General features: G+C 38.9%; 1 protein-coding gene across 2 annotated transcripts; it reads left to right on the top strand.

The window, feature by feature from the left end:
- Positions 1 to 12,305: 12,305 nt before the first annotated feature.
- Positions 12,306 to 13,951, top strand: nkx2.4a (NK2 homeobox 4a). Of its 2 annotated transcripts, XM_030044785.1 has the most exons (3): positions 12,306 to 12,675; positions 13,248 to 13,693; positions 13,790 to 13,951. In XM_030044785.1, exons 1-3 carry the CDS (start codon positions 12,306 to 12,308, stop codon positions 13,949 to 13,951), a joined length of 978 nt encoding a protein of 325 aa, XP_029900645.1. The 2 variants fall into 2 exon arrangements, with proteins under 2 accessions (XP_029900645.1, XP_029900644.1); XM_030044784.1 differs by having other exon boundaries at positions 13,248 to 13,951.
- Positions 13,952 to 14,472: the final 521 nt, after the last annotated feature.

Below are 14,472 nucleotides of genomic sequence, written 5' to 3'. Positions count from 1 at the left end.
GTCATATCACAATATTACAATATACAAAATCCTATCTCATCTCACAATTTCTAAGTTGTGACATCAATCAGCAACATTTGATCAGTCTATTATTGCACTTACATGGCACCTACAAGAAACACCGTATACCATACTGTATCCTGATATTAATTTGGGAATAAACATTCCCATTTAACCTACATCCAGAGCTATGGAAGATCCAGAGCTATGGAATTATAGGAATTGTAGGCAAAATACAGGCTACAGTACTTCCACACAAAATTGTGAAATTGTTGGTAGTGATTGATGCAATGCCCAAAATCTTAGCGTTGTGTGCTAGTATGTTCTTATTTAAATAGGCTCACATAATGAAGTTTGATTCAGGTTTTAAAAGCCGAGTTTTGATCAGAATATTTGCAAGATTGTTTAAGTTTAGTTAGACAAATAGACAAAAGCTTTACTTTGTAGTTTCAGTGTCAGTGTTAATAACAAATCAAGCACTCAACCTATATTTCAATCATAACATTTATTAGAAATGAACTATTGGATTATTAATATGTTAAAATTAAACTGAACTGGTGTCTATACTAATAACAACACAATATAACAAAATATCAGCATAGATAGGCTTTACAACTGATTAAAGTTCATATAGCATGTAATAATTCTTATTCTTTTCATTGCATTATCTTTTACCATATGCTGACACAGCCGTAACAGACATGATAGTCTTAAACATTTAAAATAAATTATTCTTATGTCCATATTGCAGGGTATTTAAAATCACTACATTATGACCAAACCTGGGCTTTTAAAAAAGGCATTAAGCTTAATTACGACAGATATTTTTAAAACCAGAATAGGACACTGATTAAGATTCTGGCATTTCATGCGAGAGCCGATTCAAATTTGGCTTCTTATACAGGACAGCCGACTGGGATGAACTGCTCTCATTGTTATTCTGCACTTTTGTCCTCCTTTTCCAAATTCAACATCTACCCAATTACAACAGAGTCAGTGGTACAGCTGCCCTGGCTGGAACCAGATGAAAACAGTTCAAACTTACATATTTCTGCCATTTACAGACAAGGCAGCGTGCTAAACCTCCTCTTTATGACTTGAGAAGATGATGCTTTTCTTCCTCCAGCGTATTAATTATTTATGTTGTTATGTGTATAGATGTTTTTATCTGTAGGTAACGGAGCATCACTGGGACAGGACGTGAAGCAGGACATGGTCATGGCACGGCTGGTTGACATCTTCATATTGGAGGTGCTGGTGTAAAGCAAACGACACAGACGGTTCCTTACACTTATCAGAGCATTACAGTAGCGTTTATTTGAAAATTTTATCTTCTGTTATGGTTTGATTTTCAGATAGCACAGAATATAGAGAAAAAGGAGAGAAAATATAGACGGCAATTCAAACATGCTATTTTCCCAGACAAATCCTTCAAATAAAACTCCAAAAACATCCAAAAACAACACAGTATTGATTGTTATAATGTAAACAAGCCTCACCCTTATGCTTTAATGTTGTAAAACTCCTTGGCCATCACCAGTAAATACCGATCACATTAACACCTATAAAATTCACCCCGCTACAAAACATCATTTCTCCACATCTTTGCAAGCCTCCTGTGTTCCTCATCACACATTTCACTCCTCAGGTTTACAGTGTTTTGGCACAGCTGTATTGAAGGAAAAACAAAGAGAAAGAAAATTATGCAGAGGAGGTATATTCTAAGTTTCCTAATTAAGGAATGCACTATGTCTTTGGCATTGTTGTTTTGCAAATAATAATAACTCTATACTCTACTATATTGTTGCTTGGTGATTTTTAAAACCTTTATAAGGAATAAAATTACAATGTAAGATGTTATTTTAAAGGATGCAGGTGAGTTGAGGGATTAGACAATTTTTATCCCTGCTATAGTTCCTCAGATGGCCACCGAAGACATGATTTTGCAGGTTGTTGAACTTAATTTAAGCAATGCTTGAAGTAAACACTGTCCACGTATCAGCACTTATTACCTTTACTGTACACATTTTGTGTGAGCCAGTAGTGAGAGTAACTCATCACATGGCTAAGAATTACAGTCATATCAATGTAAATTAGCAACAAGCTATTGCTTTTTGAATTTGAGCTGTATGAGCACAGTTAGTATTCAGAACAATAACAAATCTTGAGAATAATATTTTTCGAAACTGACCCTCTGATGGAACTTAAATGAATTTTGCATTGCTGTTGTTTTAAACAGCCTGATGGTCACAGAAGCAGATTTTCGACCAAAAAGTTGTAGACTCAGCTCTGCAGTGCATGGCAAAGTCTATCTGATGCCTTGATGCCCTTGAGCAAGACACTTTGAAGCCAAACTGCTCCACTCCCACTGTAACCCCCTTTTCCTGTTTGACCCACTATATGCTCAACAATTGCTTTTTATCTGAAGGCGTTTTTGTCACTTTTCTGGGTTCAAATAATAAATTTCCTTATGGAAATACTCAGAGTACTTTGAACAAATGCGTAGCAAGGTGACCTACTTTATAGTTCGATACATTTTCTACATTTTAAAGGAATGAAGGACCCCAACCATGTATAATCTGAAGCCTGACCGATGATGACTGTGCCTTCTTCCCAAGAGATGCGTGATTGCGGTTGGGAAAATTATTTGTAAAATTCTAGCATGTAACTGGGGGCTATAACTACAGAGTAATGATGTTATAAAATTGGTTTAATAGTCCAAGTAAATACAGACTTGATCTATTCAAAGCTGTGATTTTTTTTTTTTTTTTTTAATTTCAGAAATTTGTATTTGGTAAAAATTAGAATCAATTGAGCAAGTAAATGAACCCGCATTTATTAAGAATGCATAATCTGCTGAAGTTTTGAAGATGCTTCAGTATAGTCACACTTTGTAAACAGTATTAAACATTTCAGTAGTGTTATATAGCTAACACTATATATAAATTTTTGATTTATCTTTCCATTTTACTTTCACCCTTCTTTATGTAATAGTCTACTCTGAGATTCAACGTCAAAGGCAGCACTGCTCAACTGCAAAGAAAACTCTGAAATGTTGAAATGTGTATAAACTATCCTTTAAAAACAATATTTTACATTAGATTCCAAACTGCAGTATATGCTATCATATCTGTCAGGATCAATAAATTCAGAGGCTGAAGTGGTTTTCTGTCTGTTCTGATCCATGCAAATAATATCAGGCGACCTGCTGCACCAGATAAAAGCATCGCAGGAGCTTAAAGTGGGGACAAACATACAGGTAAAAACATCACATTGATATTCAGCTTCCGTTCACTCTTCCATTTCAGTTAGGAAGCCATTTAAAAGTTTTTGTCCCCACATACAGCATTCAAAGTGGATGGAAACTTTCGATTAGACTACATATGTCTTGCCTGTTGACGTAAAAAAAAAAAAAAAAAAAAAAAAAAAAAAAACAAGCAAGATTGAATTCCTGGCATAAATGGACATCAGGACACACTTCATACAGATTGCAGCTATTTTCCTGTGTTTCAGGTGTAAGACCAGGCTTGATTAATTTTTTTTTCTCATCACACATGATAGCACAAAACGTCTGCAACCGGGGTAATAATGTCAATCTAAACTGTCTGCATCAAAGCTCAAACCCTCCCTAAAGAACAATGCCCTGGTGTAAATGAACTAACAACCAACAATACCCACGCAAGTCATCCGTCTCATGGCAATAAGTGACAAAGAGGTGACACTGCTGCCTTTTCAGCCACCAAACTTCACACGGCCGCCATAACCAACCAGAGGCAAGTTTCTCAGAGCAGAGGAGCTGAGCTACACTCACTAGGATCTCATGAATATGTTGGGTGTTTTCAGATGTTTAAAGGTCAGGCAGAAGACACCCTCTGGAGCAGGATACCAAACGGATCCTCCTACTCAAATGTCACACAGCCTGACTGTATAGAGACGCAGGATAGAGTCTTGATGTTAGCCTGGTTTAATTCTATGATATTCAGTCACATTCAGTGTTTGTGTGAGGACGAGTGCTTCATTAAGTCAGTCAAAAGACATAAATGATATGGAGACCCCTAAGCCAGAATTATTACTTTTCATGGCTGCCAATAAACATGAAGTAATGAACTCAAACAAGAAGGAAAGGACTTTCCCTTAAAAGGATCTGTTCAAATTCATAATGCGTTTCATTCTTGGTTTTTGACCCTGCAGGAGAAAATTTGCTCTGCAGGCACTTTTGTTAAATGATAAACCAAGTATGTGTTTGTTGACTATTTCAAAAAGTTTGCACTAGAATTTAAAACATAAAATGCTGCTTAATCTTGACAATATGGAAACTGATGTGGGAAAGTGTGTCCAGCATATTAAAGAGACATGATAGGTACAGCATTATAAAGACACACATGGATGTCATTAATATTATTTTAAGTTATTTTGGTAAATAGTCAGTTTAAATTACTGAAAACTTTCACACAGGGTTGTGAAGAAAAGGGTCCAAAGCATATACATTATTTTGCAATTAAGAAAGCATAAATAATTTCTGCCGCAATAAAATCAAAACATGGTCACAAATCTGCACAATACTTTTTTTTTTTTTTTTTTTTTATCTAAATTGGTATGCATAAAGTTCTGATTTTTATGTGAAACAAAGTGAAAGTTTGCATAAAAAATCATAAATAAATAAAATTCCTAAAAATAAGGGCAGATTAAAAATTATGCTAAACTTTTTAAATGTTCTTAGTGTTTATTTATTGTTTTATTTTTTCCCCTTTGTTTATTCAATATTCTCAGAGAACTGAATAAAGTTTGATGCTATGGGCCTGGATTAGGATTAAGGAGCAAAATTTCTCCATAACTGCTTGTATTCCTTCCTCCCCCGCCCTGCATCGACTGCCACCATCCCAGAGTAATGACATGGCTATAGCTCCTGTTATTATGTATTATGGATATTTCCCTAAAAATGATACTGAAAAGACTGTGGAACAGGTTTGGGGTATTATTTATTCTAATGTGGACACATCTGCTACTAATTATGGCTTGAAATTATGTCTTTGGTCATTATTTCATAGTTCCTCATAAGCTTCTTATTTTCCTACAAATGGGCTAAACTTTGTGAGCTTGGAAGTGCAAAAATCCTGGTGAAGTGCTGCTCCAGAGATACTGAACTTTAAACATTTGACAGCTGGCAAAACTCAGTATTTATATCTAGAATTTAAAAAAAATTCAAGTTCAAATGTTTATTTTGAAAAAGAAAGAAAGAAAAAAGAAAAAAGAAAAAAAAAGAAAAAGAAAGAAAGAAAACGGCACAAGCATAAAGTAACATTTAAAGATCATGGATGCAATCAACTCAATTAAAAAAAAAAAAGATCAGCTAGGATCAGCTTGTAATTTCAAGCTCAACACTCATACACAGAAGCCAGATGCTTAGCGTGTTCCTTGTAGTGAAGTGCGCCAACATTTTTAGTCTCTGTACAACAAAACCTAAAAATAAATAAATAAATAAAAATAAAAATAAACTATGCAAAGCAATGCACAATCAAGAGGATGGGGGAACTTTTCAGGACATCCCCTTCAAAACGAGTTCAACTTATAAGGACAATTGACTGCCAAAGCCAATTAGACAAAGTAAAAGATTGGCAGAGACATTTTGCCATATGAACAACTCGGTGACAAAGCTGGAGTGAACATGGCTGAGTCACAGCCACACTCTCTAAAAGCTTTGTTTACCTGCCCTTACTGCTGCCACAATTAATGCTGCGCAGAAGTGGACTAACCAGGTACCCAGTCCAAGTACACTATTTGCTTTGTTCTGTCGTGCCTCTGGTAATCTGCATTGATCTGCCATGTGTACGTGTGTGTGTGTGTGTGTGTGTGTGTGTGTGTGTGTGTGTGTGTGCGTGCGTGTGTGTGCGTGTGTGTGCATGTGTGTGTGTGTGTGTGTGTGTGCGTGTGTTTAATTGTTGTTATAAAAGACAACAGCTGTGTTAAAATATTGCTGCTCAAAAACAACACCGAGCAAAGTGAGGTAACATCCAAAATACTAAAATCAGTTTCACACACAAACAAAAAACTGAAATATGGTGCATCAAATCTTAAGTAGCGTGAAGAGGTATAAGGAATTGTATTTATTTATTTATTTTATTGACTACCTTTAACACTGAAGACACTACAGTGAGTGACTACACTGTAAAAGAGGTATATAATTGTAATAAATCAGCCCCATTAATGAGCTGAGGGTGTGTGAGCTGCAGGGACACTGGACCAATAATTCACTAAAACTGAACGCTAGAAATGCTGCTAGCTAAATAGCACACTTCCCAGCATGCACTGCACCTGAGCTACCTCTCCAGATGCCCTTCCTTCTTCTAGTGTGAATGAGGTTGCAGGACGGAGATTTGCTATGTGTGCATCGTAGGTGAATCACAGGTCAGCTTCTGATTTAAAATGAAAATGATGATATCCATATTGAAAATGAGTCCCTCTATACATGGCTCTCTAAATCTGTTTTTAATTCTGATACTATCCAGCTCTTGTTTGGATCATTACAGAGGAAACTTGTGGCGTTTCTTTCTTCTAGTGAGAGCGTTCAAATAAACTGCAGTGTGGATCAATTAGAATGAATAAACTTGTCAACATAGCTACTGATTGAATAAGTTTTAAATAAGAACAACTAAACAACTTTGACTACACCATTTTGATACAATTTCATTGGCTTACAGGTTTTGAAGCCATCAAGGAAACTTTAGTTTTTTTGTTTTTTTTAGTTGAATATGTTGCACAGTGTCCCTCTTTGATTTCCCATTCCACTCTGTGCAGTTTTGTATAAAATTGAGTAATGTCCCCACTATAGTAGAAATATGATGTTTTCTTACGCTACACACGCAGCTCTGTCCTTCTCTTTTATGTCTCAGGCCTTTGGTGAATCAAAAGAGACTTGAAAGCTCAAAGTGCACTGAATGCTGCAGGTCAGACGAAGGCAACCAAAACAGAAATTAACCAAAGTGATTAAAAAGGGCAGTGTGTTATACACTCAAAAGCATGAAAAGAACAACACTTATCTAAACGCTGCATTTGCACACATCATACAACATTGGTACAGACGCCTGCACCAATCCTGGAACAGGTCGCTTTAATGCATTCAATACTGCTCCAAATGCATGTTTACTCCACTGAGGAAATACAGTGCAACATGCTGGCTAATAGAAACATGGTCAGTTATAGGGAGCCCCCTTTTCCCCCCAACTGTCAGATTATGGTCAGCATCCCATAATGGCCTATATTCTGTTTTTTGCTTCCTATTAGCATCATTTCGTCCATCAAGCGACATTAATTGTGAATGAATGAAAACTCCTGCAGAAGAATAAGGTCTTCAAGAGGCCTGTCACATACTTTCTCCACTTGGGAGGACCTTTAACCTACTTAGCTGAGGAACTGCACTGTTTCAAGTAGTGCAGCTGAAAGATATGCACCTGCCCGCTTTTCACTCTCAAACTGCTAGGCATTTTAAGAGGAGAGAAAGTATTTGATCTAAATGGGTAGTACACTGACTGCAGGTGTGGAATTTCCTCCACAAATTTCCATACCAATTTACCCAATGGGCCGGCCACAATACAGATGTGGCTTGAATTTTGAGTTTGTGAGTGAAGAATACAAGGATTTTGTGTTGTTGCAGGCCTGCTGGGCTTCCAATGTCAGCATTCAACGTTGAACATTAGGTCTTGCCTCAGCCACGAGATGCTGAATGCCATATTTCACGCATATAGACCTAATAACACCTGAATACCTCATTCAATACTTTTGAGAGGAAAAAAACATACACTATTTTTACCTCGTCTCGCACACTACCGATAAAAAGAGACATTGCTTTCATGATAGAAACGATGACAATGAATTTCTCTATGTTGTCATCAGTTCTTTTTTCCCCCCAGAATTGGAGAGCAGGCCTATTGTTCACATAACATCGGCTATCTTCAAAATTGATGTTCATCCTTTTTATGCAGCCTACGTCTTTTCTTAAAATATTTCCTCAGCTGAGTAGTAGTGCTAGTGTCTGCGTTTTTATTCAATAAAAAAACACCTAGACGAAAGACATTTAGTGCGCAATCACGTGGTTTCTTTGACCATTTTTTAAATGATACAAATCCTAGTTTGGCCCTATATAGAAACCTATCTCTAACTTAAGGAAGAGTGGAAAAAACTCAATCGCCTATATTGTTTTTTTTTTTTTTTTTTTTTTCAATGAGAGGCTATGGGTCGAATTGGAGCAGTAATAATTCTCTGGAAATCTCATTTAAGTGCACTTAGAGGCTTTTGTCAGAGGGATAGGGACGGGGAAATTAGTCGGACTCTAACCGCGCTCACATGGAAATAAATAGCTATATGGTGCGCAATTTACGCAGAACATAACCAGGACAGATTATACCATACATTGACAATATACACATCGCGAGGTTGTTTGGTGACGACGCACCGGCAAAATAACCATCTTGACAAATTGCTTTGTATACTCTTAAAGCAAGTGACATATTCTGCTAAAGAGGTGAGAGAATATGACTTGCTCCCGGTGCACATCAAAGTGTTTCACTTGTTTTCTTCAATCAAAGGGCGAGATCTTGACAGGCCCACTAGTACAGCGACTGATGTGTACAAAAAACATCATCCAACCGAATAAAACTGAGTTTAGAAAAAGGTGGAAATGTCTCACCGTTTTATGGCATATTTTTTAAATTCGCCATAACGGATTTGAGATTTTCAAACTGGCTATAAGGCTGCATAACTCGTCAAGATTGGACATGTTTGCAGGGTACTTCGTGGAAGGCCGGTGTAGCAGTGAGGTGGCAGGTCAGGACCCCGGCCCTTCAGCCATCTCTCCAAATCTCTCTCAGGGTATTGAACCAGCAACGCCGCGATGGACAAAAGCACTTCAGTAACCAAGCGCTTTGGTCCATCTGCTGTGCTGGTGTGTGTGTGTGTGTGTGTGTGTGTGTGTGTGTGTGTGTGTGTGTGTGTGTAGGGAGGGGGGCTGTGGTAATGTGGAAAAAATGTTGCCTGTTTATGATAGCAGGCAACCTACAGAAATGCTTCGTTGGTTATTATGTTTTGGCTATAAACAGTGAAGTATGCGCTGACACATGGATTGTAATGTTATGCAGAAAGTGCATTCCCTTTTATTTGGATACATGCAAACAGATTCTTCTGTGAGTACGCATGACATGTGGCATCAGTGCGCACAATCCCCCACACCAAGAAAATTATTTGAAAAAAAAAAAAAGAAAGAAAGAAAGAAAAGAAAAGAAAAGAAAAAGAAAAATCACTGATAGCAAAGTTGAGGCATGACATACATTAGCCTATAGTCCAAACATGGCAGGTATGGTTCACCGATGTGTTCATTTTATTTTAAATAATATTTCCATATGTGCTAAGCAAACAACACAGAGATGGCCTGTCGAAATATTTTGGAACCCCCCTTTTATCGCTAACCTGCCAGTTACAAAGATCATATTTTATTTCTTCAAGCTGACTCACTCTTCATTTTTCAGCTATATTGTAAGGAATATAACATTAATCTTATGGGGCAGTATGATTTAACAGAGCTAATTTAAAAGTAAAAGCAAAATCAGTCGCATCGCAAAGTAAAAAGCCAAGCCACGCACAAACTAAGAGCTAGAAAATAAATCGACCAAATTATGTGCTACTGCTTGTGTGGCTTTTATTTTAAAAAAGCTTAAGAACATGATATATTTGCCCTTTTTTTGTAGATGACTGCATCTCCACAATTGTAACAGTTCCCTCCTTGCGCCATGCAGATGAGTGATATACTTTAAAATACAAACATGAGCCTATATGATATTTCAATATGTCACATGCTCATTGTATCCAGTAAATACACAGCGACAAGCTCAACCACAGCTATCATCACAAAACATGACTACCTTTGCTTTTAATTTTGTCAGAATAAGGCTTGGACAAACCTTGACTGGGCCTTCCTCATAGATCCTTGGCGGCTCCATTTGTCTTGATCCTGTCGCCTTTGCCTCATCCTGTTTACTGGATGTAAAAGTTAACTTATGAACAAGGATATTAATCTGGACTATAATGCTCTCATAGGCGTTGCAGCCAACCGGCTCCAGATTTTTATGGGATCCTAATGTGGAGGGTCTGTGGACCAGGGTCCTGCTCTCTGACTCAGTAATCCACAAGGTTGAGAGGTTTGCCTCATTTACATAATGTTAGAGGTCTGGGCCGAGGCCTACCTTTCTTTTCTCCCTGAAAAGACACCACACTACCTCTGCCAAAAGTGCGGAAAAAGCCTCCCAGGAAGTCCAGCCAAACACAGCACATTTTTGCAGGTAGGAATTATCTTAGTTTATCCAGCGAGTGTTAATTTTGATAGGAAAAAGACTTTTTTTCAGTGAGACCGTGTAGTTACGAGTTGTGGACGCTATATTAAACTGTATTATACATGCACAGATTTCACTTTGTAAATGTGGAGTTTCTCACAGCTCTAGGTGACTTTGAAACACTCTGAGGCATGTCGAGTTTTGTTTGTCAGTACAATAATGTCCAACCACTTCACATTTAATCCGGTGCGGAGTTTAGGCATCTGTAGTATAATTGAAGGATGCAAAAAAGGGGCTTCTGAAATATGCATAAGAAGAATGATTTATTACTTACAATCAGGCTAACAACTTAAACGGAGATTGGTGTTCTTGATATGTTGCTATAATTGATGGCTGACCATGTCACATCTTCATTTGCTCAATTAGGGGAGGTAGCTACTTGCTGCCATGCCATGCTAAATTACATTAGTGGCTCCGTGCAGACGCGTTTCCTTCCTCCAACAAAGGAACAACATTTAAAATAAATAAATAAATAAATAAATAAATAATATGGAAATACATTTTAGGTCCGAAAAAATAATTATTTCCATATCAACAAACCCGCTCGACTTTTATGCGCGGCATGTTTTAAACTGTGAAAACATATCACCGTAACTCATCATCATCATCATCATCATCATCATCATCATCATGGTGTATATGACCACTACCAACAACGGATGCAACAAATGTCAAAGCCGTATATGTATTATTGTCCTGATTAGAACAATGCAGATTGTATGAAAAGTAGAGCATCTATTGTAACAGTGGGGCAATGATATTACAAATAGGCCTATAATGTTGTAAAACCATAACAGACTCATAATTATAATGCTAATCTATTTTTATTACTGCTGTAGTTTGCTTTTTTCCTCTCTTTTGTTTATTTTATCTCTCTCTTTTTTAATATCTTTTAACCCTCCTGTTGTGTCCCTGTTCCCCTGATTTTTCCCCTGGCGCCAGTCAGTTTACACAGAGATTAAAATGTCAGGTCCAAGACCGCAGAGTGTCATTACTGCATGTTGACTGGACCTGAGGATTTGGGACTTGCAATATTGTCTCCAATTTGCATTAGATTTAATGAAGTATTCATGAAGTTGGCCTCTTTATTTATTTGTGAACTCTTCTCTTTTTTTCTTCAAAAAAATATTTCTGTGCTCCAGGGGAATTCCTGTCAGAAAAACTGTAGCTGTGATCATCACTTTTGCAGATTTTGTGGATTTTTTTTAATCAACTTTTTTTTTTTTTTTTTTTGCCCATATTACACGCCGTGCCGTGCTAATCATTAATACGTGATATAGTCTGCACAGGTTAGGTTGTCTATCCCAGTTCCCTCTCAGCATTTTGTCACTATGAGCTTATTTGGACTTGCCCCACTCTGATGGGGCAAAATGATGCTTAAGAAGCATAAATGAGTTGGTCATACAACTTCATTGTGCCTCTTTGATGATACTCGGTGGCCCTTATGTCTGTTCAAAGTGCTCTCAAAGTTTCTAGAAAGAGCGGAATTCCCTCCTGACGCAAAATAGTCATATGTGGTCAGATCAGCTGATGTGCTGAACATAGTGGGCAACCAGTTGGATTCTCACCTGTAAATAGTTGTTCACAGGGCAGATTCACAAATATCAGGCTTCGTTTCGTTAATGTAAACAACCTAATATAAAGCAAAGTGCATTTTCATCAATTATTTCCCTAAAAATGTCAATGACTATTGTTTGCTGCTTTAGGAGGTTTGCTCCGCCCCCTGTGTTTGTCGTAAACCTGGCTCCTGGCTCCAATAAACCCGGGCTAAGAGCGCCCTGGGCTCGCCTCCTTCTCCAAGGCGATCAATAGGATCTCAGGCGCACTACAAGCACTCTCTTACGTAGACATCCACCAAGGAAAGAGCCGATACAACAACACCGGTTGATCTGCTCAAACACAAAAAATCTACCTGCTTTCTGAACCATGTCGTTGAGCCCAAAGCACACAACGCCTTTCTCAGTGACAGATATTTTGAGTCCAATCGAGGAGACCTACAAGAAGTTTAGTGGCATGGACGGCGCAGGGAACCTAACCTCTCCACTGGGAGCCTACCGACAGCCTCAGGTGTCTCAGACCGGCATGCAACAGCACTCCATGGGCCACAACGCCACCGTGGCCACTACCTACCACATGCCACACACTGTCTCCCAGTTCTCCCACAGCGCAATGGGGGGATACTGCAATGGGAGCATTGGCAACATGGGAGACCTCCCGTCGTACCAGGAAAGCATGCGGAACAGTGCAGCTGCAACAGGGTGGTACAGCGCCAACCCTGATCCAAGATACTCCACAAGTAAGTTCGTTGGACAATTTCTACACACTTTTAGATTTTTGATTTTGGCAAAAAATAATAAAAAATAAAATAAATAAATCAATTGAATTTTTAGGAAGTACACGGAAAACACACTGAACTGAAACTATAATCTCTATTTAACAATTTAAGCACAGTTAATGATGCTACGGATAGCAATTAGATCATTATTTAGAGCATTTTTAAAAAATCTTTTAATAAGCATTTTGCTGTTTATAACTGTTTATCCGATCCTGGGGATCTTCCTTTTTTTAAGTCTAGCTCGATTTGTTGCATCTGGGGCATGAGGAAATGTAAAAGAATAATCCTATTTAAAATACATATATAATTGATATTATTCGTGTTATTAATAATAATGATAATAATACTAATACGGTTATTATTGTTTTTAATATTACTGTTCATTTGATGGCCGTAATTTTTTGGACAAAAGCTGGCGCCTGGCAACTTCTGATAATTACGCACAGCAGCCAGTGTGTATGGACTACATCAGGCGAAGCAGACATTTCTACATCTGTTTATTGAACGCACGTATATGTATGTATATTTTTAAGTTTCTAGATTCATGGGACCTTCCACAGGTATGAACATGACCAGCATGGGGAGTCTCACGGGAATGGCGGACGCCACCAAATCCATGCCAGCTCTCCACGCTGCGCCCAGGAGGAAACGGCGCGTCCTGTTCTCCCAGGCTCAGGTCTACGAGCTGGAGAGGAGATTTAAGCAACAGAAGTACCTGTCGGCGCCGGAGAGGGAGCACCTGGCCAGCATGATCCACCTGACGCCGACCCAGGTGAAGATCTGGTTTCAGAACCACCGGTACAAGATGAAGCGGCAGGCCAAGGACAAGGCGGCTCAGCAGCTGCAGCAGCAGCAGCAGGACGGTAACCTGTGCCAGCAACAGGCGCAGTCCCCGCGGCGCGTCGCCGTACCAGTTTTGGTGAAGGACGGTAAACCGTGCCAGAACGGCTCCAACACGCCGACACCGAGCCAGCAGCAGGTACAACAACAGAGCCAACAACAGAGCCAGCAACAGAACGGATCCGGAGTCGTGCTCGCAACCTCCACCAACGCCATCAGCCAGCATCAAAGCCAGCAGCAGGTCAACGCCTTGGTCCAGGCCCAGGAGCTGGAGGAGATGTCGCCCAGCCCCCCCTCTCTGCACAGCCAGCTCAACATGGCCCAGATAGACACCTCTGCTGTAGATTACACCAGTAACATGGTCAGCTCAAACCTCCTCTACGGCAGAACGTGGTAGGACCTATACTACAGTACTGTCACTTTCCAGCTTTTTTTATATGTTAACCTGCGGATGAGCCCATGCAAGAGCAAAACGTGAAATATATCATGTTGATATATATATTCATAAATATATATACACACAACGGTGAGAAAATCGGGGCCCTTTGTTGGCGGAGGGGACAGGGCGCATACAGGCGCACCAGCTGATCAGGGCACATTTTCTTGACATCTCTGAGAGGGGAGTCTATTTTTGAACATTACATGAAATGGCTGCCCTTGAAAGCAATTATGTCGTTTCTGGACCTTTTGTAATCCATGTTATGGACCTTCCTCATGATGTTTTAAACGTAGTCTATGTTGTTGAACAAACAGGAATGCTGCTTCACTTGAGTTGGGACTGGGGGGGAAAGGTGGGATCAGGTTTGAAGTACTGCAGGTACACTAAGCCACCACTCCTTATTTGCGGTGATAACCTGGTATTTTATCCTATTAATATTGTAAACTAATGTATTCATTTAGACTTATTAAATAAAGTAG

Source organism: Myripristis murdjan, chromosome 22 (assembly GCF_902150065.1).
Source record: "Myripristis murdjan chromosome 22, fMyrMur1.1, whole genome shotgun sequence".
Taxonomy (NCBI): domain Eukaryota; kingdom Metazoa; phylum Chordata; class Actinopteri; order Holocentriformes; family Holocentridae; genus Myripristis; species Myripristis murdjan.
This window is presented reverse-complemented; position numbering and strand designations above follow the sequence as displayed.

Bases quoted from the DNA above. Each gene is read 5' to 3' on its own strand.
- nkx2.4a (XM_030044784.1), top strand. From the start codon at position 12,306: ATGTCGTTGAGCCCAAAGCACACAACGCCTTTCTCAGTGACAGATATT. The intron at 12,676-13,247 runs GTAAGTTCGTTG...TATATTTTTAAG, and splicing joins TGATCCAAGATACTCCACAA to TTTCTAGATTCATGGGACCT.